Here is a 25,881-nt window from a genome sequence, read left to right on the forward strand (position 1 = left end):
TCATTTCTCATTAGATTAGTCTAAATTTTTTAAACTCAAGCACGTATCTGTTTCCTTAACAACTAATATTTTTCGTATTTGAGCTAAAACCATCAAAAAGTAAATTCTACATTAAGTCATGTGTCAAAAAACATGTCAAGTTCCCACATTTGTAGATTAAAGAATCTGACATTTGTAGTCTAAGCACCAATGATGCTCAGTTGATTTTTTTCCATTAAAATTTAATTTAACTGAAAATTGGGTGAATAAGATACACCTAGAATACTTTTTCCTCATCTAAAAAGTTGTCAGTGTCGGTTAAACTGGTACAACCAGTACAATTAAAGCAGGAAGAGGGTATTTTACCCAGAAAAAGCCACAAAAATCCAGTCAAAACCTTCATGAGAAATATGAAGCCTATGCAAAAGTGTTAAAACCTGCAGTTCCTCAAGTGTCCACCTAAGGCCAGCTGCAGAAACCACCAGAAACCACATACACACTGAGCCAAAATAGCCAATCTTTACAGCTTGAATAAACATGTTTACAGCCTGGTTAAAAAAGTGGTGTAGGTCCAAATAGTTCATTTCTATATCTGCACAAACTGCATGAGGGCTGATTTATTTTTGATAACTCATTACTTTCAGAGTTTTTAAACTAAAGAGTTTTGCCCATATAAGGGCATGTCTGACTTGACAGACAGGTGGGAACCCTGTATCTGACTGCAAAGAGACTAAAGGTCTGCTTCTTTATCTCACCCCATCTCAAAGTGAGGTTCAGTTCAGCATTTTCAACATGGCCCCAGTCGACAGTGGGCTTAAAAACTGTGTTTCATACACACCTCAGTCATCCCATGGACACACATTATCATTAGGGATGGGTACCTTTCCCATTTGGTACCAATTCCTGTTACCTGGCAATCAGTATCGGTACTCAACGGTACTAATTTTAAGTACTTTTGCGTGTTGATGTGGTAAAAAATCTAAATTTGTTTGAAAATAATATGTTAATTCTTTTCAATTGAACATATTTATTCTTCAGTATGTAATCTTGTGATGCTGTGTTCATGTCCAGCATGGAGAATCGCCTTCTTTTCCACTCCCTCACAGTCACAAGGAAGCATTTAGGTACCAAAAAATGGTACCTTTTGGTTTTATTTCAGGGGTTTTCAAAGTGTAAGACAGTGAGCCTCTCTTCATAGAACATGAAGCCATTGGAACTTCTATACTACTTCAATACTACTTCTAATAAATGCATTATCCACTCTGGTTTTAACAACAAATACATCTGAATGTTTCTTTTAAACATTATGTCCTAATACAGTCTCCCAAATTTGAGTTGAAATGGGTAAGAATTTGTTGAATTTAGGTCAATGCCTATTTGTTCATTTATTGTAATAACTACATGAACCTCAAACATAAAAAAAAATTAGATGACAGCTCTTGAATCAAGAGAGAAATCATAGCTACTATGGCAAAAAAGAATAAAAGATCGATCAAAATGCAGCAATTAAACCATCATTCAATTACAGATCAATCATACACAGAGCTGCTTTTAGCATTTACAAAACTCTTGTTTGAGGAGACTGTTTGAGCAGCTTTTAAAATGCAAATAGATAACAAATTCACAGTAAACAAGGTACAAACTGTGGCCTTGGAAAATCCAGTCAATGAAAAACCCAACTTTAAAACATCCCTTGTTATCACTAGCATTCGCACGTCTCCCCTGGAACTCTTTGGCGCCCCCCAGGGGAGACGCGCCTCACACTTCGAAAAACCACTGTTTTACGTGAATCGGTACTCGGTACTTTTGACAGGATTCAGTTGGTACCTATAAAACAAGCAGTATACTTAATTTGCAGTGTTCCCATTAGTAAAACATTATAAATAATATGGTAAACGTCACAAGGGCTTGGTTTTGGGATTTATTCTAATGAAATATTCACAAAAGCTAAAGTGTTAAAGTGTCCATTTTTATTATTTCTGGGTCAGATGGTGGTAAACTCCTTTTCAAAATAGCAGTGATGTAGACACATTAAGCATGGACTTATATTCAATGAGGTGAACTAACTCTAGATGGTAACACCAAATTTTAAAGTCATTAAACAAGAGTATTAAAGTATTTTTCAGTCCCTCCTGCCCCTTTAAATCATCAACCTTTGATTACCACTTAAAGTGTCGAGAAAAATCTGTCTTCAGTTTATAAAATTTGAAATGATAAAACTTTGAGAAGTTTTGTGTGAACAGCTCAGACTTGACCTCCTCCTGTGCCTCGTCTGTTTTCCTGTGTGGTCATGGTCCTAACTTTTAACTGCAGAGTAATGCCTCTGGTTTACATCCTCCAACACCCGCTCTGCTCTGATAAGACTGAACAGCTCTCTGACCGCTTTCTGTGTGTGTTTGTGTGTTTGTGTGTGTTTGTGTGTGTGTATCCGTGCACTCATGTGTGACCTGTATCTGTAGTCAGAAACAAATGATCTGTCCCGAGGGAGATGGATGAATAATGGATCTGACCGTCTACAGTTTCCATCAGCGACCTCTTTGGGCAGCAGCCAAACTCTGCTGCACAGTCAGAGTTAGTTTAGAGGCTCTTTAGTTCTGTGGGATGAGCAATCAGCTGTTTTTATATCAGTATCAACAAGTGTCATTACTGTCATTCTCAGAAGTAGCACGGAGAAACTTCCCTGAGACAAACATTCAGGTTTCACCACAACAACTTTGATGTCTGCAGCTCTCGCCTCATCCCCTCCCCCTCTGTTGTAAAGCTCTCAGCACTGACTCAGGCCGTCCCATCAACACCTTTTCAGACTCTAACAGTCTGCTGGGTACCTGCCCATCGTTCACCCAGTGCCAGCCTCTCCTGCTGCTGCATCGGCCTCCAACAAACCTTCAGACCGCCTCTCTTTGTCGCAGTGCCCGGCCGTCACCTCCACAGCCAGCGGCTCCAAACACTCGGAGAGCGGCCTGGATGTTTACACAAAGAGCTCCCACTCAGAGCGACTTGTTTACAGGAAGAGGGAGATTTAAAGGGAAATCGAGAAAGGTACGGCTCCAACGCGGTCATCTCAGAGACACGGTATTTATTTAAAAAGCTCTGCTGTCAGCTTTACGTCGGAGCGGAACATAAATAATGATTTATTTAGTCTTGGAGCTGCAATAAATTAGGGACGAAAGCGTTTTGGAGTGCTAACTGAACGTAGCATGTGGCTCGTGTTGTCGTCAATCAAAGAACAAAGCAGCGATGTGTATGTTTGTGGCGGTTTGAGGCTCTCATGTATCCCAAATGTTCCTCTTCTGGAACTTTCCCCACATGAGGCACCAAATGGTTTTCAGGTGGATGTGAGTTCAACCGCTCTGACGACTCCCTGTGAGACCTGAAACCACCGGATGATCAGGAGAAAAATGAGCACGCTAAAAAAACAATCTTAAGCAAAAAACTGTTAAAAGTGAATAGAATAACAGTTGTGAGGTCAGATTTTCAACCAAAAGTGTCACAAGCAAAATTTGAGCATGTTTGTGACGCACCCTAGAAACACAGTTTTAATTTAATTTAATTTATTTGATTTACAGGGACAATGCATATTAATAGACATTTACAGTAAATATGCCAGAGTTAGCCAAAAGGCTAATTTTCATCTGTAGTCCCTGACCAGATGTTAAAATGGTCAACCTAAAAAGCACAAGATGAAATAAAACAGAGCAGAATGAAAGAATGCAGTTAGTTATTTAAAAAAAATAAAAAATAAATAAAATCACACCCTAAAGTTAAACAGTACTAGGATCTGAGAGAGAAGAAGAGAGAGAGAAAGAGAAATAAAATAAAATAATTACAATACAAAAGGGTAAATAACCACATATATGAAAAAGAGAGGGAGCTGCATAAGGTAGGTTTCCAAATCATGCAAAGCAAATAAAGAAACAACAGAAAAAACACAAAATACAAGGCCATGCAAGTAAGACATAAGGTATACTAAGGTACTGTTAACACAGGACAGATCTATATTAAAGCATATGATTATTAAAATAAAGCATGCATGACTGGGTTGAGCAGCAGAGGAAAGAGAAACAGAACCAAAAATGAAGTGAAGCTAATGAAAACAAAACAGTCAAACGGAGCAAAAAAAGGCATTTTTTGATTGATAAAAAGCAGTTTCACTCTATAAATCTGCCAAAAACATTCAAATACAAGTATAAACGTTTGCTAAAAGGTGAAAGTCCTGCTCCCAGCAGACGGGGAGGTAATCAGAGCAGCTGGTCAGACCAGGCTGCCCAGTCTGTGTCTCCATCTTCCCATTGAAGGACGGAGAATGGTTACACAATCGCTCCAAATGTGCACACACAGACTCTTTCATTCACAGAACCTCGACAGCAGCATGAAAGTCCTCCCAGCATCCAGCTGAATGTGTGCGGCTGAGTCCGGGGTTTGTGTGTTCATGGTCCTGAAAATGGAAACCAGGATCTGAATGAACCCGCTCAATGCCACTTAGAGTGTTACTGACGGCAGATTATCATGAGTGGACATCAAAAGATTATCGTGTTTGAATGATGCAAAAATGAATGTTTGTGTCTACATTCTGCGAAAGTACCAAAGTTTATGGTCATCCTGGAAATTTTGACCTAATTCAAATCAAGGTACCAGCCATGTTTCCATCACACCTACAATTGCGCAAAACAATGAAGAAATGGTAACGAGAACACAATACGAAAACCACACTCATTTAGACAAAAAAGTTTTTACGCTCTCATGAAGTGGTTTTTCAGAAGTTTCCATATTGAAGTTTATTGCAAAAGTGCAATGGAAACCCCCCTTTTCTTTGCAAAAACATGTTGTCATAACAACGCACCTCCCTCACCTCCTCGTAGGTGTCCACGTCCACACATATGGACCCTGGGGTTTATGTTTTAACAGCTCTGCTGTTAGTGAGGGAGCTGGAGATGAAGATGATCAATGTTTTGTTCCTGCCTGTTTTGAGTTGGCGTGATCACAGCTGACAGTTTGACCAGTGAATAAAAACACTAATGTTCATCACTTGGCATCATCATCATCAGTGCAGCGTCCCGAACGACGTGACGTATTGCTTTAAACAAGTTTTGCGCAATTCTGGAAACACCGGCCAGGCCCATTAGTACTTTATTGAAACTTCAGAAATATCGCTTCAGTTTTGTGAAAATGTGTGACCGAAACACAGCTACTGACCCTGCATGGGAACTACTCATGGTATATAACTGGTGTTATAGATTCTGTCTTTCCGTTGGATCACCTATGTATTTCTTTACATCAATGGATTGAGCCATTTATCCATGAAGTGAACACACTCCTTAAAATTTACTCAATCCATCGCTCACAACCACAGCACCAGAGGGATGAAAGCTGGAGAGAGAGACACTGATCGTCTGCAACAAAGCGACTCTAATGTGGACAGTTTCTTTTTACAGCTATAGTCAAGGATTTGGAAGCTTGATGATTATTAAAAACACTGTTTCATTCAGTACATCAGCTGCAAAACAGCATAATGATTGACTAATTTGAACCGCCGTTCCCCTCATCCAATCACGTCCCCCCTGCTCTGCACCGCTCCTCCCATGGTCCCACCTCGTCCTTCCCCACTACCCCTCTCACGTCAGCTAGCTGCTCAGCTACTGAAGCGTCATGGAGCTGGGGAAGACCCAAACCAGGAAGCTGTTACTGTTACCCTCCACAGGGAAGGGAAGAAAATGAAAAAGTTTCAGATAAAGGCTGAAGCAAGGAAGAATTATGAGTGATACATATTGGAGAGATGGAGAAATGTACGACCCGTAGAAAAAGCTGCAGAGGGATTTGGGACTGAAGACTGACGCAGAGACAGCTGAGTTTCTGTTGAACAGGTAATGACTTTGTTTCCCACAGTGGGAGATGTCAGCTGAATAACTCTGGTTAGTCTGTGTCTATACTGGCTAATGACTGAACACTGCTGGTCGGAACAGGTCGGCTCTGTCAATAGCTTTTAGCATAAGTTAGCCACACATCTTTAGCATTGTAAACTGAGCTGATGAAGACACGCCGAGAAAGGTAAAGCCCCGCCCACAGTCGACTCTGCTCTGATCAGCTGGCAGTGGCAACGCCAGACCTGCTTCACCGGCTAATTCATGGTTTTGATCGCTCCGGTCTAATTGAAAAAGCTACCACTGTGTGTTACAAGGAGGGTGACTGTCGTATTTGTTACATTTTCTGCCAGCCAGCTTCTTGCTCTGTTGAAGGGGGCGTGTTGTTATGAGGCGAGGTAGGGTGATATGAGCTGGGGTGGCGGAACTTGGCGTTTTTCAAATGTGTCTCATCAGCCAAACTAGGTTTCAGATCGTAGACCATAGCTTTAACTGAGGCAGTTTTGATGCTAACTTAGAGATAATTTATAAGAATGTAACAGAGACATTAAGCAGCTGTTACTGAACTAAAACAAGGAGTCACTGGGTGTAATTTCAGAAGATGGCGCCTCCAAAGGTCAGCATAAACAATGCAAACAGTCTGAAAAATCTGGTCCTCTTTGCCGCTCCAGTGAGGCACCAGATCTGATTGTTTTCAGAGGAAAACTTCCTTTTGCCAAAAGTTGAAGCAACAAAGTATCCATTTGAACTGAGCAGATTGAGCAGGACAGGAAGTTGTGCACTGAAACCACATTAAAACATCCACTGACTTTCAAAATAAAATTAAAAGTATGAACACCAGATTGTATTTTACTTTACTGGAACAACAAACCGACATAACAAGGGGAAGTTTAACAGTTCAACCTGGATTAAGAGATATTTATCAATAGGGTGGGAGATGTGTGTGATTCCAGTGTAAGAGACTGACAGGAAGTGTGTTACTGAAGAACAGATCGAAGCTGTGTCCATTACCAGAGCTGTCACAAATAGATGGTCCACTAACGAATAAACTACAGTCCTCTGGTGGTTTTATTCTAATTTCTAGGAAGAGGGTTTGTCTTGTAAACAATCTCTTACGGTATACGATAAACGTCATCAATCCAACAGCTTTGTGGATCCCAGGTTATAAACATTGCAGCTTCTCATTGTCTCTTGAGTTGCTGGAAACTCTCACTCTGGTTTGAGCGATCTCTGTGTTTCCAAACTCATCCAACACATGGTGACGAAACTTTCTGTCAGAGGTCCAGAGGAAAAGTTCTCCAACAGAAAAACGACTTAATTAAAGAGCAGAGCTGAAAAGACGACAGAGAGAGCCAACACTGTATCCCACAGCAGAGACAATGACAGAGGAAGTGTGTGTGTGTGTGTGACAGAGAGTGTGTGTGTGAAGTTAATGTTATAAACATCCAGCTCAGCCTAAAGATGACGCTGATGTTCTGAAACTCTCTGTTTTAACACGTTTAGTTTACGTTACTTACAGTGAGGGTGGAGCTAATGCTGCATTCAAGTCATGTAGGATTTCTCAGCTGCCAACTGGGTAAAACAGTTAGTGAGCGCTGAACAAAAGGTGCTGGCTGCCTGAGCTCACTTTTAAAGGTGAAGCTTATTCTAACGGTGATAAAAAATATCTGATGAAGAATGTTGGAGGTTATTTATGACTTAACGACAAACATTAAGTCAAGACTTAACGACGATAGAGGCTCCAAGGCCTGGACCACTCGGTTATGGATATATTTCTGAACGCACATTTTTCTGTCCAATTGGGTCTCTCAACTACACGGACACAACGATTTCACCGTCTTAAATGGAGATTTTTTTAAAACAAATGAAAAAGTGCAGAAATAAAAAATATCCAGTTGAGTGGATTCGTGGAGCGGTGTTAAACAGAGCTGGTGTTGGCAAGCGCCCAGCAATGGTGGCCAACAACAAGAAAGAAAGCCAACATTTACCGCGCTATTTCTGTGTTCTTTGCACTTTTTTCCCTCGGTACAGCTCTACAAATTAAAATAATTTATTTGTTTTTTATTCATTTGTTTTTTTCACCAACTCTTTACTCCGTTGACCGCTTCTTCTTTCTGTTTTTGCTCATAACGTTCTTCTTCTATGGTTTTCACATTTTGCTAACCTGCCACTTATCGGCCAGGCATGGCATTGCAGGCTTCAGAGGTGATCGTTTTCAGTTTTGCCTCTTCATATGGACACAGATATTTCTGTAGTTTGGATGGAGACTTTTTTTTTTTTTTTTTTTTGCACGGGGACAAAGATATCCAGTCAAAAAAATATTCCTAAAAAAGTATTCATATACATGTGGTCCAGGTCTAAACAGGTTTTTAGGAATCAAAGCAATATACTGTAAAGGGTTTTTTTTCAATTTTTTTTTTTAAAGAAAGAAAGAAGGAAAAAACACTTTTTTTCTTTGTGCTTAGAAAACATGTTTGGTCCCTGTCTTATGAATGTAAAAACACACAAAAAAATTAGTTAAGGTAAAAATAACACAAACATCTTTGTAAGCTTCTCCTTCTTTAAATATCATGAAGGTAGAGCTTGGAAGAATAATTAATCTGCAACATAACAACAAAAAAGCCTGTTTTACAAATTCATGGGCTCCTACTAGGTCAATTATTAAAAAGTTATTGCGATTTTGTTTCCTAAAGCCGCTATGGATCTGATGTAGGTGTCAGGAATGAATTCAGTTGGGAAAATGGTATGGACACACCACTTGTTTTGTTTAATAATATCATAAAATCACATCTTTTAAATGAAGGAAACTTAGAAAAACTTAGTTCCCTGAATTCATAGTTATATAATACAAAAACTAAGTCCAACAACCAAGAAATAAACCAAAGTAAAATCATAATTCATTGAGAATAAAATCACAAATTAGCTGAAATGAAGTCATATGTCAACAAAAAATAAATAATTTAATTTATTAATTAATTTAAATAAAATTTTAAAAAAAATGAAGTTTATGAAAAAATAAAACGTTTGAAAACTAGGAAAAAGTTTATATAATGCAGAAAAAACTTGTTGAAAAAGGGAAATAATTGATAAAAATCAGAGAATAAAATCCTTATTTTTCTTGGAATAAATTCCTGAAAGAAAAAGTTTGAAACAAATCAAAATGAAGTCCTGAATATGTGGTACTTAAGCTGATTAAGCCAAAACTTGTAATTTGATGTGTATAAAATAACTTTATTAAGGAGATAAAATTATAAAAACAAGATAAAAGTTGTAAATTAATGGTAAAAGTTTTCTCAGGACACCTCGTTTTGTTACTTTCAGAGTCAACATGAACTCATCATGAAAAAGAAGTTTGGCAGCAGTGGAAAGAAAAACTTTCTCTAACTGACAGAAATCACAGACAGAGAATCAAACCGACGTCACGCTCTGAGTTTGTTTTGTTGACGCTCCAGCAGGATGCTGTCAGCCTCATCTGAGTGTTTCTCTACCTCCCAGCATGCCTTGCTTTGTGTGTGTGTGGCCTTGAACGTAAAGATGAAAAGTTTCACAGATGAGCAGTCGCTCTGACGACCTGATTCACTAAATGACTGCACAGCCGAAAAAAAACACCACGAGGCTGGTTTAATCAGAGACAAAATCCACCTTCTGTCTGTCAGCCCGTCACCTGCCCTCTCTGTCACTCAGCAGGAAGTCCCGCCTCCAAATGATGTCAGCGCTCCATCATCTGCAGGTCGCCCTGCAGGAGTCGACCTGCAGGAGAGCGTCGCTCTGCTGCCAAACACTAATTGCTTTTTCACCTGCATGACTCCGGCGTGCAGCTCGAGCGTAACGCCATCGGCGGCATCAGCAGCTCATTAGCAGGCAGACAGTTTGTGACGGGGCCTCAGGGAGGAGCGACTATTTTGAGGAATGACCTAATTGAAATGAGCGGCAGGGGGGATGCAGAGGAAATTATGGATTAAACACTTTGTCCTTTTTTAACCTTGACACATTTCTGCTGGGTTTCCTCCTCTTTGAAAGAAAACTAACGATGGCAGATGTTTTAGATTCATCGTTATCTCTAAGGGTGGGAGGCGCGTACTCTAAGACACTAAAATCCATTTCTATGAAATATCAAGACAGATTTTTTGCGCATGCAGCAACTCCTGGTGTTGCAAAATGAAGCCAGTGTATAAGTGTAATAAACTGCAGTTCCTCAAGCGTCCACTTGAGGCTGGCTCCAAAAGCCATTAAATCCCCCTTAACACCTAGGTTAAAATGCTCACTGCAAAAAACTGAAATCTTACCAAGTGTTTTGTCTTATTTTAAGTAAAAATTGTCTTATTACACTTGATATGGGCCACATTCACCTGACCAGTCGAGAAAAATGTCTCTTATTGGGTTATTTAAAGACAAAAATGAGGTCGGAATTGCTTGTAGCAAGTGAAAAAAAATTGCCAATGAAATATTAAAAATTTGGTTTTAACTAGAAACGTTAGTCCTCAGTTATATTTTTACCAACTTTGCTCCTGTGTTTGTCTGGAGATCCTGCATGTAACCATGGCTGCATTGTTTACATGTGAACTCAGCTGTTAGCAGCCTGTAGCATGTCAATGCTAACTGGTGCAGGGCCTGATGTTTCCCCACAACAACGTGCTGGTTCTCAGGTGTGAGCTAAATAGTGACGACATGGACCTGTCCTTCCATCCATCATTATTGGGAACGTAAGATCTATCTCCAATAAGATGGACGAGCTAGCCGTGCTAACCCAGCAACAGAGGGAATACCAGAAGGCAGAGTAGCATCATGCTATTCACAGACATGGCTAATGGAGCTAACACCAGACACCAACGCCACATTAGAAGAGCTTCACCTGCTGTGAGCAGACAGGATCCAGGAGACAGAGACTGAACAGACTGCTGAAGAAGCTCAGTCCTGGACCCTGTGGAGGTGGAGGCTGGCTGACTGGACAATGATGGACAAGCTGTCATCATCTATTTTCTTATGGACCTTTTTACACTTTCCTACTTTAGTTTTCTTGATTGCTGCTGTGGCTCCTGAATTTACCCTCGGGTGATAAAATTGTATTTTCTATTCTATTCTACTCCTTAACAATAAACAAGCTTCAAACTATGAGATGTAGAGGGAGTGTAAACACAGAGACGTAGGTCAAACTTGCTCGTCGTGGATTTAATCTGATACAGTTTCTCCATCAGTGGAACTAGCGCTGAGTGATGAGTAATGAGGTGAAGTGTTACTGTACTCTGTCTATAAATATCCTCTCTAAATGAGCTCGTGGCGCTCCAGATGCTGCTGTTTGTAGGGAGCTGTTAGTGCTGACCTCCTGCTGTTCACCTCCATCACCAGCTGTCCCCCACCCGCCTCCTGACTGCCCGCGCTCTGCCTCTACGCTCGTCAAAGCTAGAGACGTGGAAACATCCGTCTGCTACGTGCTCAGGGGATCTGAAGTGTCTGGTTTTCTGATTTCACGTTTGTGTTTGATGACTCTGATGAAGATTCTCTGTTTTTCTGACATACAGTGAAGGGTGCATCCTCTGGGGAGCACAACTGCTGCTTTAAACGTGTTAATTTCTGTAAAATTGCTCAATCATCTCAACACGAGTGCAGCAGTCCTCTCCCAGCTGTGGATCCAACTCAACATCTGGTTTAGTTTCATCCCAAATCAATTTCAGCTGCATTCAGTGACATCCTGAAATCTTCATTTCTGCTTCCCATTACCTCAAACTGCTCTGACGGTCGGGTACTTCACAGACTAACAGGATTAACCTCTCACAGCTCCCACACAGCTCTCCCCTGCAGACGAGCCTCGTGGGTAAAGTTCAGCTGAGTCCCGCCTGTCTTTGTACAACAGCTCAGGTGTGTAAACACAAGCTGCAGCGTCTCTCAGAGGGGCAGAACCAGTCCGACCAGGAGGAGGGCACGGCGTGAGAGTGGCTGAGGGGAAACATCTGCTCAGAGCGGCACGAGGCTCAAACACTGAGACTCAGAGAGAATACTGATTCAAAGTTTACATTTTCTGTTATGTGCACAAACCAAACCAAAGTCTATCCAGTAACATCTCACTATACTAAATTCGGACTGTGTGTATGCTACTTGTCTGAAGCTAAAGCTCTGCACATTCAGGAGAAACTCCACAGCTCTTACAGATGACGTCTTTAACAGATGTTTTTATCAGGATGTGAAAATGCAAGAATTACAAAAGCACGTCAGAGGACACAAGACGAGAGTGAAGTTTTTAAGTTGTGCAGAAAAGACAAAAATGGTGCAGTGAAGTTGCCCAGAACAATGGATAAAAAATATTTAGGGCTAAAAATGTTGTTTCCAAGTGAAAATATACTTTTTTTATTGTTATTTATTTATTTATTTATTTTAAACAAATTTAAGACAAAAAGATACAAAGCACAAATAAGGTTGTACCCAAATAAAAACTGAATGAGAAGAGTTAAGATTTGGGTTACCAAGTCCCAAGAACCCAAAAAACGAACACAAATACAGAGAAGTTAAAGATCCCATATTATGCAAAAATCACTTCATTAAGTCTTTCAGTGAAATTTGTTGGTCTTTGGCTTTCCTCCCAGCCCACAAAATGTGATATTTAATGACAAAACCTGTACTTAGTAGAGCTTGTGAATGTAAAATCCTGACCTAAAACGAGCTGTTTGGAATTCCGGGGTTTGTTGACGTCAGGGATTTCCTTTTTTGACCAATCAGGAGCAAGTCTGACCTGATTCAGGAGCAAGTCTGACCTGATTGGTCCATTGGAGCAGATATCTCTCCAGCAGCGGGGAGAAGAATGCCAAAGTCAGAGAGCCATCACTGCTTTGTTTTTGGCTGTAAACAGCCACATAGTTCCATGCTCAAACTTCCCATCTCAGAAGAAGACAAGACTGAGTGGCTAGAGTTCATTTATCAAGGAAATGTGCCAGACGTCAGCGTTTCCACTGAAAATGCCAGCTTACTGTTTACACCGTGTCTGTATAAACGAGAGGCTGAAACGCAACAACATTTTTGCGTTTCACCCTAAAACTGTTGTCGTTTAAAAGGCCCCTTAGTGACAAGAAGTCATTTTATGATATAGTTAATAAACAGAGCTTTCACATGTTACTTTCAGGGTTATTAATATGTCAGTAAGAGCTGCTGGCCCTCCTTGTTGCAATGAAGTTTCTGTGTAATGATGATTTAGAGGAAAACACTCAACACAGCTAAAACAGATTTTAGACTTGCAAATGTCCTTCATTGTACAAAAAAATCAATCAATGTATTTGATTTTTCATGTTAATCTTTTAAATCCAGCGTATCTGTGTTTCTTTCTTTCTGTGCAGACTCCGGGGACCCGACCCGGTGCTCTGCAGCCCGACCCCCTGCTACTGTTAGCTTGTAATGTTTCTGATCGAGGAATTTAAGCTCATTCTCCTGCAGCTCTCAATGCAGGCCGATCTGGATAAGAGGATCAGACTAATGCCTGAAATGTAAATGTAAATGTTCTGTAAATACTTGAAAAGCCTCATCGAGGCCCATCGAATCCTTTTGTGCTGGACAACATCTGCCTAAAGCGTCTGCACATTCACCTGCTAAGATCCCCTCCACCCCGCAGTGAAAGGAGCGAATCAATCGGCTCTTCTTTTGATGGAGAGGACTTTCTTTGACCGAGCGGCGTCCTCCAGGCAGGCCTTTCATCGCTGGCCTTTTTCTGCATCACTTTTTGGGCGATTGTGCATTCAGAGGTTTGAGAGATGAGGGCCATCGAACATCCAGGTTCGAACAGAGACCACACACTCTCAGGGGCCAAAACAGGGAGAAAAGTGGAGGACAAATCAAATGGCTCTCCACCAGCTACTCTACGGGGGCTCCACTTGTTCCCCTCTGCAATGGGTTCCCCCCTTTCAGAGGCGCTGTGGGCCACCCGGATCTGCCCCGTCATCCATTACAGCATCCAGAGTGGAGCAGAAAGAGGGTGAGGAGGGCGGGGGCGGGGGGAGTGATGGAGGTGGCAGAGCACCAGGCGGACACAAGCAGAGACAAGATGGTTGGATACCCCCGAAAAAAAGACACCCACCCTCGACACCCCTCATCCCTCAGCCGCCCAGAAACAAGAGAGGAGACAAATGAGGAGGAGGAGGATTAAAAAACGTTAAAGGGAGGGAAGGAGGGAGGAGGGGGGGCAGACAGTGGAAGGATGAAGGCATGAGGCTCAGGAAGGGAGGGAGAAATGTGGGACAACAGGGTAAGACAAGAAGACGAGAGGAGGGGTGAGAAAACGAAGGATCAGGAGGAGAGTGAAGAGTGAAAGAAGTTAAAGAGGAGTAAAAAAATGTAAAAATAATAAATGTGAAACTGACATCTACAGTCACATGTTGTTGACTGAAACATGATTCCAACTAGGGATGCACCGATCCAACTTTCCTAGGTCCTCGGACTCTGGCTCAGTCCCTTCTGCCGATTTCAGCACCACGGTCAGGGTTTCATCTCTTTCTGTCCCTCTTAGTGCTATAACAGTTGATACCATGTATTATTTCCTCTGCTGAGTCACATGACCAGCAGCACGGAACTCCTAGTTAGTGTGTGACATCATCACGGAACTGCAGCGGGAGGATCAAATTCAGAAATTCACAAGTGTTGACAAACAACTCTTCATAAAGGTCAGAATGTTGACCTAAACTGTCGAGTAATATCATACCTTGGTGGGAAATTTTGTCAGGAATCCATTCATGGCATTTTCAGAGCTATGGGAGTTTTACTTTTTTGTTTAGAGGCCCAAATGCGGCAGCTTGCACGAAGCGGAAAACTGAAATTTTATTTTGAAAGGCAAATTGCCAGCTTCCTGTTGAAGATAGGTCAGTGGTGCCAGTGTATAATTTTTTTGTCTCAATGAGACGAACATTTTGACATTGGTTTCATACCTCTACGACATTCCTACTGGAAGCTAGGGCCATTTTAGTGTGCTCAGGTGGCTCTAGAGAGCATATTATGGGATGTTGGGGGTTGTGTTTGGTATTATATGGAAATTTATGGCGCCCATAATGTGTGTGACAATTTTGGTGAGTTTTTGAGCATTTTTGGGGGGTCTAATAAGCGATTTACTGGAGTTCAGAATAATAACATAAAAGAGACGAACGGAAAACCCCTATGCTCAGGCCAAGGACCCTAATAATAACTTGCATACTCTCCTGTGGGATAAGACTGGTAATGTTTTGAGTTAAAGACAAAAATGAGTACATATGGAATTGATGAAGTTGATTCATTTAAACTATAGTGTTTAAATGTTAAACATCAGTTTGGCTTAAAAAATGCTTCAGAATTAACTGATATTACTATTTGAGTGTAAAATTTTATACCTTGTAGACTAAACCATAGTTTAGCATTAGTGTCAAGTTTGGACTGATCCTTTCCCACCAATTCCCATTCCAGGAAAGTTTGTCCATTTGTGAACAGCATAACTCAAAAAACTAATAAACAGATCTGGATGAAATTGTTCAAAATGGGATAAGGAAGAAGTGATTACATTTTGGAGGTGATCCAGATCACTGTCTGGATCCAGGACTCTTTATCATTAGCCCCGTTTACATGGGTCCAAAAATCCTATTTACAATCAGTTTGAAAGGTCAATCAGACTTAATATGTCTCATGTAAACACGTTAGCCAATCTAATTCACCAAGATCTGATTGTATTTCAGGTCGGATTGTAAAAGGTAGTCTACACTAGTCTACGATCTGCTCCATGCTTCATGTAAACAACTGAGTGGAGCAGACTGGGTTGATAGAGAGGATTGTTCAGTCTGCCCATGCACTCCCTTGTTCGTAAGAGGCACGTAAGTGACGTATGCAGAGCAACACGCGGCCAAACGAAAACAAACATGGCAAACAAACAGAAAAACTGGACACAATAAGTGTCCCCAACAAAACATGACATGCATCCATCTTTCCAGAGGTAAACAGGAAGCAGGAAGTGCACCTCTTCTTCTCTTACACATTTACAGGTAGTGGCAGAGTGACGTAATGCGCAGGTCAAAAAAACCAACACAATCGGATTCAGCTGGGGCCATGTACACGCGTAATGTGGATCTCTTTACTCAGTTTTCATGTATACAGATCGAATCAGATTCACTTATTCTGATCGATTTCAATCAGATTGAGGAAAATTACCCATGTAAACAGGGCTGTTGTAAGATAGGGCCATTTTCACCATATATGTATATAACTCCACCATAAATGGTTGGATTGCTTTGCAAAACAATAGAAGTCAAGGTCACCATAATTTCTGACAGATGTAAAAGTACGATCCAGATCCTGGCAATATTCTGGAGACTAAGATCAGGAATATGAAATATGTACTGGGTCATCATAATTTTCAACACTGTCAGGAAACAAATTATCGTACAAACCTGCAACTAACACCAAATTGTAGCAGACAGTCTGCTGAAAGGAAGTATAACATTAAAGTAGGACTAAAAAAAAAAAAAAAAACTCGAGCTGAGGAGGAGGAGATGAGGACGACGTGCTGGTTTCTTGGATGTGAGCTGGGAGGTGACGACGTGGACCTGTCCTTCCATCCATCGTTGTTGGGAACGTGGGATCTCGCTCCGGGGGATGGACGAGCTAGCTGTGCTAACCCAGCGGCATTGTGCTGTTCACGGACGTGGCTCCACATTGGAGGAGCTTCGCCTGCTGTGAGCAGACAGGATCCAGGAGACAGAGACTGAACAGACTGCTGGGGAGGCTCAGTCCTGGACCCTGTGGAGGTGGAGACTGGCTGGGCTGGAGAGTGGTGGACGAGTGGTGGACGGGATGTCGTCATCTAATTTCTTATGGACATTTTTGCACTTTCTATACACTTTCTTACTTTTGTTTTCTTAAATGCTGCGGTGACTCCTGAATTTCCCCTCGGGGATAAATAAAGTATTTTCTATTCTATTCTATTCTATTCTAAAGTGTTGATGACAATCATAGCATGCCTGGTGGAGGTCTGCGCTCTCTGAGTGCTTTTCTGGTTAGTCTAGTTACTCGTGTGATGCGGTGCATCATGGTGGCGCCTGTTTGCTGTGAGTTTGTCACCCTAATCCGGTTTATCGTCAGTTTGTAAAAGTGTGTTCGGTTTGGAAGTGAATTAACAGTCGCTCTGGCTCCGACAGGGGGTGATGACATAGTGGGGATCAAGAGGCCTCTTGTTTCTAAGAGGTGGTTTCTTACCTCTTCCCCTTGGCTCTTCAAACAGAGGGCAAAGGAGAAGAAGTAAGAATGACTATTGGGATAGGCCCATGTTTTTGAAAATTATAACCACGTAAAAAACATAATTAAGACTGACTGACTTATGCTTCTGAAGTATAACGATAAAAATCATGACAGTCAAAATGACTGCTATGGCAGTTTGAGTGTTAAACTGGTAGGGAACAGCTCATTCATAAACATGTCTGAACTCCTTTAAACTGGAGTTCAGAGTTTTTGCTTCAGTTCGTGGAGCCAGAAATGACAATATTTGACTGACAGGACAGATACTTCCCATTAAATCTACTTCCTGGTTGACGTGTTGATGCCACCGGTGGCAGGGACGTGTCATTTATAACATGTCCTGGATCCTGCCGCCTCATTATTTCATTTGGAGAGTCAGAGGTCGTCTTCTCATGCTCGTTAAATCAATAAAAAGACTCCTGCAGATTCAGCAAAGAGACTTTTAGGGTGTAAAACCTGGATCTGAAACGACGTGTCTTGTTAGGACGGTGTTTTTTTCAGTGTGTGTGAGGAGAGGAGGCTTGAGAAAAGAGATGGAGGACAGGAGGGGGGTGTTAACGAGGCTGGGGGTGTTAACGAAGACTAATGAAGGCAGGAGTGCTGCTTAACCTGCACTCCATCGCTCAGTGAGGCCTCCAACCCCGAGGTGTCGGAGCAGAGGAAGAATATGAGTGTGTGTGTGTGTGTGAGTGTGTGTCATCCTTACACACTGCGCTCCCACACTCCTGCTCCAGCTCACAGTGTGACGGCGTCCTCTCCTCCTCACCGCCGCCTCTGGGACAAATCTCAGTGCCATCATGCGTCACGCTTAGATGCCACCCCCCTGAAACAACCCCTCACCCTCTTCTTTCTCTCTGTGTCTCCGCACCCCCACCCCCTCCTCAATCTGCCCCTCCACACCTCCCGTCTTTCTGTAGTTGCCCTCTTTCCTACTGTTACAAAACAAATCTCCCCTCTGACAGCATAATTCAAGCGCCAGGCCAGAGGAGGCGACGCGGGACAGAAAGACGGACGGGCCTCCTCAGCTGACCTTCGCCCAGAGCCGGCTGGTTGTTTCCCCACGTAACCCTTATTTCCATTCAGACGGGGACAGAAAAGAGGGGCGACTCAGGAGGATTCAAACCAGCGGCCCCTGTGTATGCCTGAGTGAACGCCGTTGAGCCTAATACCCACTAATCTGGTCATCAAATACCCCCGCTGCCACGACTGGAAATCTGCTTTTTTTTCTCCTCCTCAGACTTCCAGAGGGGCAGAGAGGGACCGGTCCAAGCTGCTTTGGACGGAGATGGACGGAGGAAACGAGGGAGGGAAAGGAGACAGAGAAAAGAGTCAAAGGAAACTTCTTAAACCATGAGGGAGACTCTGGAGCCAGATGCTCCGAATTACTATTCACCTCAATAGGCTCCTTAAAGAGGGGGTGCTCTGCTTTCCTTAACTTTAAACACGGATATACAGCAACACTGCTGGATGTTCAGACTGAGCATGTGCAGATTTTCAGACCTTTACATATTCACATGTTGTGGAAATCCCTGAATCTGTTTTGAAACTGATCAAAACCATTAAAGAAAAAAAAAAAAAAGCTCGAGATCTTCACAAGACTTATTGAAAAGATGAGGTCATCACATAAGGATCTCCTCCTCCTCCTCTGGTTCATGACAAGTCGGTTGGAGGAGTCAGCCTCGAACACCTGCTCATACCTGTGCCCCTGACAGGCCTCCAGAGCGCTGTCCAATAAGAGAGAAGGGGGTTTGTGGAGCAGGAAGCCTTAAAGTGACGGCAGCAAAAACAAAGTGTTTCAGGCAGAGGCTGAAAAAGGGTTTTCTACAACTCCAGTTACAGAAAATTAAACATGTAAAGCAACTATAGGGGCACCCGAGGGACAGAATGATGAATAAAAAAGCACAATACTCTTTCTTTAAGTTTCTTTTAAGGTGCAGTAAAGTACTGAAATCAAAAAAAGGTGGAGACACGTAGATTCAAACAGGGTCAGAGGAGAAAATTTGCAGAAACATATAAAGATCTATCTGGCCTCAACTTTTTAATAACACATTAAGGGATGGGTACCAAATTGGGTACTTTAAAGTTACCAAATAAATTCTGTCATTAGATGATTTTCCCTGTTGGACATGAACACAACATTTCATTTCATTTCATTTTCACCGCTGTTCCAGGTCTGGGTCGTTGGGGCAGCAGTGCCATCAGCAAAGATCAATGACCCCTGTCCCCGGCCACTTCCACCAACTCCTCAGAGGGGATACCAAGGTGTTCCCAGGCCAGTCGAGAGATATAATCTCTCCACAGTGTCTTGGGTCTACCCCGGGGTCTTCTCCCAGTTGGACATGCCTGAAACACCTCCTGAGGGAGGCGTCCAGAAACTCATTTCAGCCGCTTTTATACGCGATCTTGTTCTTTTGGTCACTACCCACAGCTCGTGGCCATAGGTGAGGGTCGGAACGTAGATTGAATGGTAAACTGAGAGCCTTGCCTTCTGGCTCAGCTCTCTCTTCAGCTCTCTCTGCCCCGATCCGTCTGTCAATCTCTCACTCCATTTTCCCCTCACTCGTGAACAAGACCCTGAGATACTTGAACTCCTCCACTTGGGGCAAAGACTCTCTCCCGACCTGGAGTGGGCAGTCCACTCTTTCTGGACTGAGAGCCATGGCCTCAGACTTAGAGGTGCTGAGCTTCACCCCGGCTGCTTCACATTCAGTTGCAAACTGCCCCAGTGCGAGCTGGAGGTCAGTGTTCGATGAGGCCAACAGGACCACATCATCCGCAAAAAGCAGAGATGGGATCCTGAGACCCCCGAATCTGACTCCCTCTGCTGCTTGACTGCACCTAGAAATCCTGTCCATAAAAGTAACAAACAGAATCGGTGACAAAGGGCAGCCCTGGAGGAGTCCAACCCTGACTGGGAACCAGTTTGACTTACTGTTGGCAAAACGGACTGAACAGCCCTGCCTGAACAGTAGAGGGCGCCAGTGTTTTGTAAAGGCAGTGACCTCACTGTCACTGCGGTCATCTACCAATTACATAGACTTTGTGAACATGGACATAGTCTCCCTGACGTCACCCGTCTGTTTCTGGAATACTGGTAGTGGCAAGGGCTTTGAGTACAGCTACAGGGCGCCTGTCGGTCACGTGACCCTGAGCTGTGCCTCTGATTGGGCGAGCTCCAGATCTTTATATCCTTTGAATTGCCAAGTTAGAAAAAATGTACCCCCTGTACAGTGTGTGCTGATAGTAAAATTAGCGACTCAAACAGCTTTTTTTGGCTTGGTGTGTTTGTGACCTCCAGTACTTCCGGAGCCAGCCTCAAGCGGACACTCGAGAAACAGCAGATTTCAGCATTTCAGCAATGGTCAATCACAGTTGAGACGTAGTGACAGGAGCTCTGGACAGGAGATGAAAAATGAGAAAGTGCTGTGATTTTTGTGCAGAGCAAAGTGGACCTAAAAGTTGGGCAACTTAACGGACAACTGTGGCAAAGTTATGATGCTGACTATAAGATAACGATAGACAATGCAGCAGAGACGTCAAACAACTGTCAGGTAGCCGAGAAATATGGAGTTATGGGGTGTAATGTCCGAAGATCGTCCAAAAAGACTGTGAGAAAAGTGCAAACTGATTTCTCAGAATCTCAATAAAAAATAGTTTCTTCAAACTAAGTCAATTCTGGTTAACAAAGTCTTTCTCTGAAGATTGGTCCCGAAAAGAAAGGCTTCATCTAACGTTTCCTCTTCCACTCCTTGTCCTTATCTTTCTCTCAATGTTTCGGCCTTGAAACAATCTTAAAAGACATGAAAAGATCTGAGCTAAATTTTCCAACAGTAGACTCTAAAAACGGAGCAGACTGTCTTTAAAACTCGGAGCGTACAGCCTGAAGCTGCTAAATGCTTGAAGCCTGGCTGGAGTTGGCCTGATGGTGTCAGAGCTGGTGGGCATCCCGTCTCCAGCTCCCCCCTGCATGTGTTTGACTGACGGAGCGCCTGACTGTGACGACCATCTGTCAGCAGACTCCCTGTTAGACAACAAGAGGCCCGGAGCCTCTCTGAGCGCGGGCGGAGCGCGGGGCACGCCTGGCACTGCCCATTCACAAATATCTTTTGGGAGGGCAGATGGTGCCGGGTTTTCTCCTCGTGCGTCTTTTCTTCCACCATCCACCGTTCCTGCGCCGCGTCCTTGGCGAGCTGGCACCTGCTCTGTGCCCTCAGGTTTCATCAAACACTACACAAATACAAAAAGAGGAGTGGGTAGTTTCACGTCTCCTCGGCTGAAACTGGCTCTGACCAGCCATGGGCGACCACGAGGAAAAAAATCGGAGGATCAGGAGCTGGAAAGTCTTCAGGCTTATGGAGGCAAATCCTGATTCATCTCCAGTGGCTTCCTAAATTCTCTCCAACCCTGCAGGACGAGCTGGTTATTAAAATACCTGCTGTGTGGCCAGAGCGTACAATTCTCCAAAAGACAGCAATAATCTCAGGCCAAGCTCTGACCATGCTGTCTAAAAAAATAAATGAAAAATACATCTAACATATCCAGTTTCTGTGTAATGAGCTGGAAAAGATGGATCCTAAAGTCATGGATTACGTTCCCACCTTTTAAAGACGAGGAACAAGCTCATACAAGTTCTGTGTGATACTGACGTGATCAGAAATATAAGTTTCTGTTTGAACACGAGACGAGAACATGAGAGGAAAACAAGCAGAGGAATAAAGACAAGGGCAGCACTGAGATCTGTAAATGTGTCAGAAATAAAATCCAGATGCTCCAGTAGCTTAAACTGTGAGCTTCATTTGGAAGTGAAGCCAACCTACACTGAAAACCCCAAAGTTCAAGTTACTTAATTGGATTAAGCTATGTTTGTAAGGTTCATTTTACTCAAATGTTTGAGTTTTCAGTGTTGAAACTGATTATTTCTGAGTAGATTTAACTTTGTTACTGTTACAGTAAGCACAACTTGAAATCATCAGTTTCTATGACTGTGTTTTGTAACCGTGAGTGAGGAGGGGACACAGTTGACATGAGACCCTGCTGAACTTCTAAATGTGTAGAAGTGGCACAGGTTGTCTGTGCTCCACATGACACAGACTGTTTGTCTGTGCGTCACAGCACGGACTGGCTGTCTGCGTCAAAAATAAATAAATATATCTGTTTATATTTTCAAAATTAACCTAAATAGCATGACAGCCCAGTCAAACATTAGTTTATTAATATATTTACCAGACATGCACTGATCAATTGGCTGACAGATCGATCAGTGCTGATTTCCTTAATTTTGGGAGATGGGTGAAAAGCGATGGATGATGGGTGATTGGTGATTGGACCTAACCTGACACGCCATACGGACAGCTTCATTTATCCGCCACGGAAATATTTCACTAGTCCATCTGAGTAGTAGTTCTTCAGATTTGTTTTCAGAGGCGGGACCTTCAAAAAAAATCAGCAGCTGGTGATTGGACGATGGTTCTCATTGACACACTCACCACAGACCAATCCACATCAAGCCATGGTATGACGTAGCTTATGTGCACAGCTGAGAAACAATAGACGAACAACTACAAGAACATGAAAAACAGCTGTGATAATGTCATTAGACGACTGCTGCTGATTTTGTAAAGTTAACTTAAGAATCAAAGGAACGCTGACAAGTACGAAAGTCTGCTGACGTCAGGTCTGCTCGTCACTCCCGTCTCTCTTCCTTGATTGAGCCGGTCAGAATTTAGCCGAGTGAAATTGTTGGTCAAGATGGATCTGCAGGAGTTCAGAAACTGAATCTGGCAGGTCCGTCTGCTCCGAGAAGGTCTGACTGCCAGCCATTGTTGCTTTTTGCTCTGAGACCTAAAACTCAGGACACTTTGTTGGTTGTTAAAGCTAAAACATAAAGATTTTATTGTTTCACAGGTATTGTTCAATGATTTTCAATAAAATAGGATTGGAACATTGAAGGTATATGCTGTCAGTTATTAAATAAATAAAAAATAAAGAACGGTATCGGCAGGTCAAACTTTTTAAAGATCTGTGATCAGTTATCGGCCAGAAAATTGTGATTGGTGCACCCCTAATATTAATCACTGGGCACGCTGCAAAAGTCAGTAGGTACAAGACCACCAGTCAGTGCCATGGAGCACAGACCACCAGTCAGTGCCGTGGGGCTCAGACAACCTGTTCCCCCTGAAGAACAATATTTTAATGTACAGCAGGGTCTCATATCTACAGCCTTCCCTCCTCACTCACGGTTACAGACTATACCAGGAGCCATATTTTCCCATAAAATGCACATCATGTGAGTCAAAGAGAAACACTTCACCCTCTGCTGGAGAAAAGTGGTAACTCTCTTGAAATCCAGTTTTTAAACAAAGACTGAAATGAGGAATTTCCATTTGAAAACATTTTTATATTTTTTTTGTTCCCTGAAGATAAGCAGTCAAATCCTCTGCTTTTGCGGTTTCACAACCACAACACAAGTTTCAAGAAGCTAAAAATATGCTTTAAGACAGGGAACTCCTACACTGGAGGGCCGAGAGGCTGCAGGTTTTCTTTCCAAGCAAAAACTCCACCAGCTGATTTCACTGATTAGCCCCTGCTCTCTGCTTGAGGGTGAGGTAATCAGTGAAATCAGCTAGTGGAGTTTTTGGTTGGAAAGAAAACCTACAGAAAACCTGGAGATCCTCGTTTTAAGAGCTCTATCTGCTGATCTAGTCCAGACCTGAGAAGTCTCTGGGAGTTTTTGATCAAGATCTTGTTCCTATAACCTTTCCTGTAACAGATGAATGCGACAAAATATGTGACGTGAGTCAAAAGCCCTAGAAAAACTGGTTTTGTATACCTGGGATTCTGATTCTTGTCATGTTTGAAGCCCATACTGAAGAGAAATACCAAATACAAGCATCTGAATTTGAAGGACTGGACAAGAACTGGACAGAGTCTGGGATCTGTGGCAGACTGGACACTTGATTCTTGTCTGGAAAAGGTCAAAAAGGAAAATTCCCACATGAAAACGTTCAGATGTCTCCCAATCTGACTCTTCTTCATACTTTTTATCTTTGCATCAGCATGAGAGGAACTACAAAAATCGCTGCTGAACAGAAAACAGGAATCCTACTCCAAGGAGTGGGTCCAACAGGTGCTGAACAGATTCAGCAAAAAAAGAAAAAATATGACCAATTTTAGTCGAGTCACAGAGACGAAGAAGGATCATCTCTGCTCAAAGATTTTCCAAGAATCAGCTCGAGTGTAGAGATAACTTCTGAAATCTTAAGTTGAACAGAAAATGAGACAAACACAAAAGACTGACTGCTTTGCAAACTTTTTCCTGCACAGAAATCCTTGAAAACCCTCATTCACTCACTCCTAAGGAGGGGTGGGAGCAGCTCCAGCACTAGCAGAGAGTTTAAACACTTAAGACATCACACAAAAACTTCTTCTTCAGCCAAAAACTACAAGACATTTTTGCTGAAACTTGCTCTTAAAGGTAAAACTCAAAATCAGAACCTTTCAAAACACATCCATCAGATTCCCTCCATCCTACATGAGACTGGTGTTCAGTATTTCTCCCTCAAAATGAGAAAAATTAAGAAGTTATATTTTTAGTTTCATTCTGGGAAGCTTCACAGGATGATTTCTGTCGTTGTTGCCAGATATGGAGCCTCTGACATCCTTAATAAGCCAGTCAGACTACCGTGTCCAAACTTCTCTTTTCATGCTTGACAGCTCCGGTTTGGAGCTGATATGTGACGCCCTGCGCCTCCCAAACGTTTTAATCTGTGATCCCACAGACAGAGAGGAGCGGGGACGCCGATCATCTCCAGAAATCTGACACATGAGAGGATCTGATGTGAAACAACCTGCACTCAAATCCTTCAACCTTTCCAAAAGACGCACAACTCTTTACGCACAACCAGCTCAACCCTGGAAATAAAACAGAGCAAATGTTTCTCATCTCTTCAACATAACAAACGCGCACAATAACCAACGCAGCCTTATTTGGTTTGTTGAGGACAGAGTTCACCCTCCAGTCCACCTGAAGCTTCTGCGCAACCACCTCCAAATGTGCGCAGCAAAACGGAAAACCACCCGGACCTCACAGAACCTGAACACGTGAGAGGACCGGAGCGTTTCTGTGTCATCTGAGGACAAACTGAGCTGAAACATGCCCTACCTTGTTGGCAGATGAGGATGAAGTGCGCAGCCAGGAGCAGCCAGCAGCCTGTAGTCTCCATGTTGGGGGAAAATCTCTCAGAAGCGGTAAATAAACAAATCAAACACAGATCTTCAGGGAGCAGGTCCCGGTCGGCCTGCAGCCCTCACTGCTCCATGCTGCTCCGCTGCTGCCTGCCGCTCGCTTGGTCGCTCCTGCTCTCGTTGTCGTGAAAGTAAAATACAAGTCCGGGTCCCGGTGCGCCGCTCCGCTGCGTCCGCTGTCCTCCACACCGAGTGACTGACTGAGGAGGATCCGCCAGACTGAGGCTGTGCGCCGCCCACAGCCCGCAGCGACACCGGCCTCACTTCCTCCACACATCAACACACGCTACTATCATGAGCAAATACAACACACCGAAACATTTAACCAGTTTTATTTTTATTTATTTATTTATTTATTTATTTATTGATGAAATATTTCTTAAAATTATTATTATTTTTTTTTTGATGACCTCTTTTTTTAATTTTTTTATTTTATTTATTTATTTTTTATTATTATTATTATTTTTATTCATTTTGTCAGTTTTTGATTTATTACATAAAGAAGGACGCAAGTGGTCTCAGGAGCAGGGTTAGTGTTGGGTATTGAGAAATGTTAATGGGGAATCAAGAAAAA

General features: G+C 42.6%; 1 protein-coding gene across 4 annotated transcripts in view; it reads right to left on the bottom strand.

The window, feature by feature from the left end:
* ptprz1a (protein tyrosine phosphatase receptor type Z1a) overlaps nucleotides 1-25,515 on the bottom strand; it is a 108,642-nt gene extending 83,127 nt beyond the window's left edge. For 3 of the 4 annotated variants that reach the window (XM_074677140.1, XM_074677139.1, XM_074677141.1), the window contains exon 1: nucleotides 25,225-25,515. In XM_074677140.1, coding sequence (XP_074533241.1) covers nucleotides 25,225-25,285 — 61 coding nt within the window. In that variant the 5' untranslated portion in view covers nucleotides 25,286-25,515. The remainder of the gene's footprint in view (nucleotides 1-25,224) is intronic. The other variant, XM_074677142.1, reaches the window with a different exon arrangement.
* Nucleotides 25,516-25,881: the final 366 nt, after the last annotated feature.

This window comes from Halichoeres trimaculatus, unplaced genomic scaffold (genome assembly GCF_033239565.1).
Source record: "Halichoeres trimaculatus isolate MK-OKI-2021-1 unplaced genomic scaffold, fHalTri1.1 fHalTri1_scaffold_10, whole genome shotgun sequence".
Taxonomy (NCBI): Eukaryota; Metazoa; Chordata; class Actinopteri; order Labriformes; family Labridae; genus Halichoeres; species Halichoeres trimaculatus.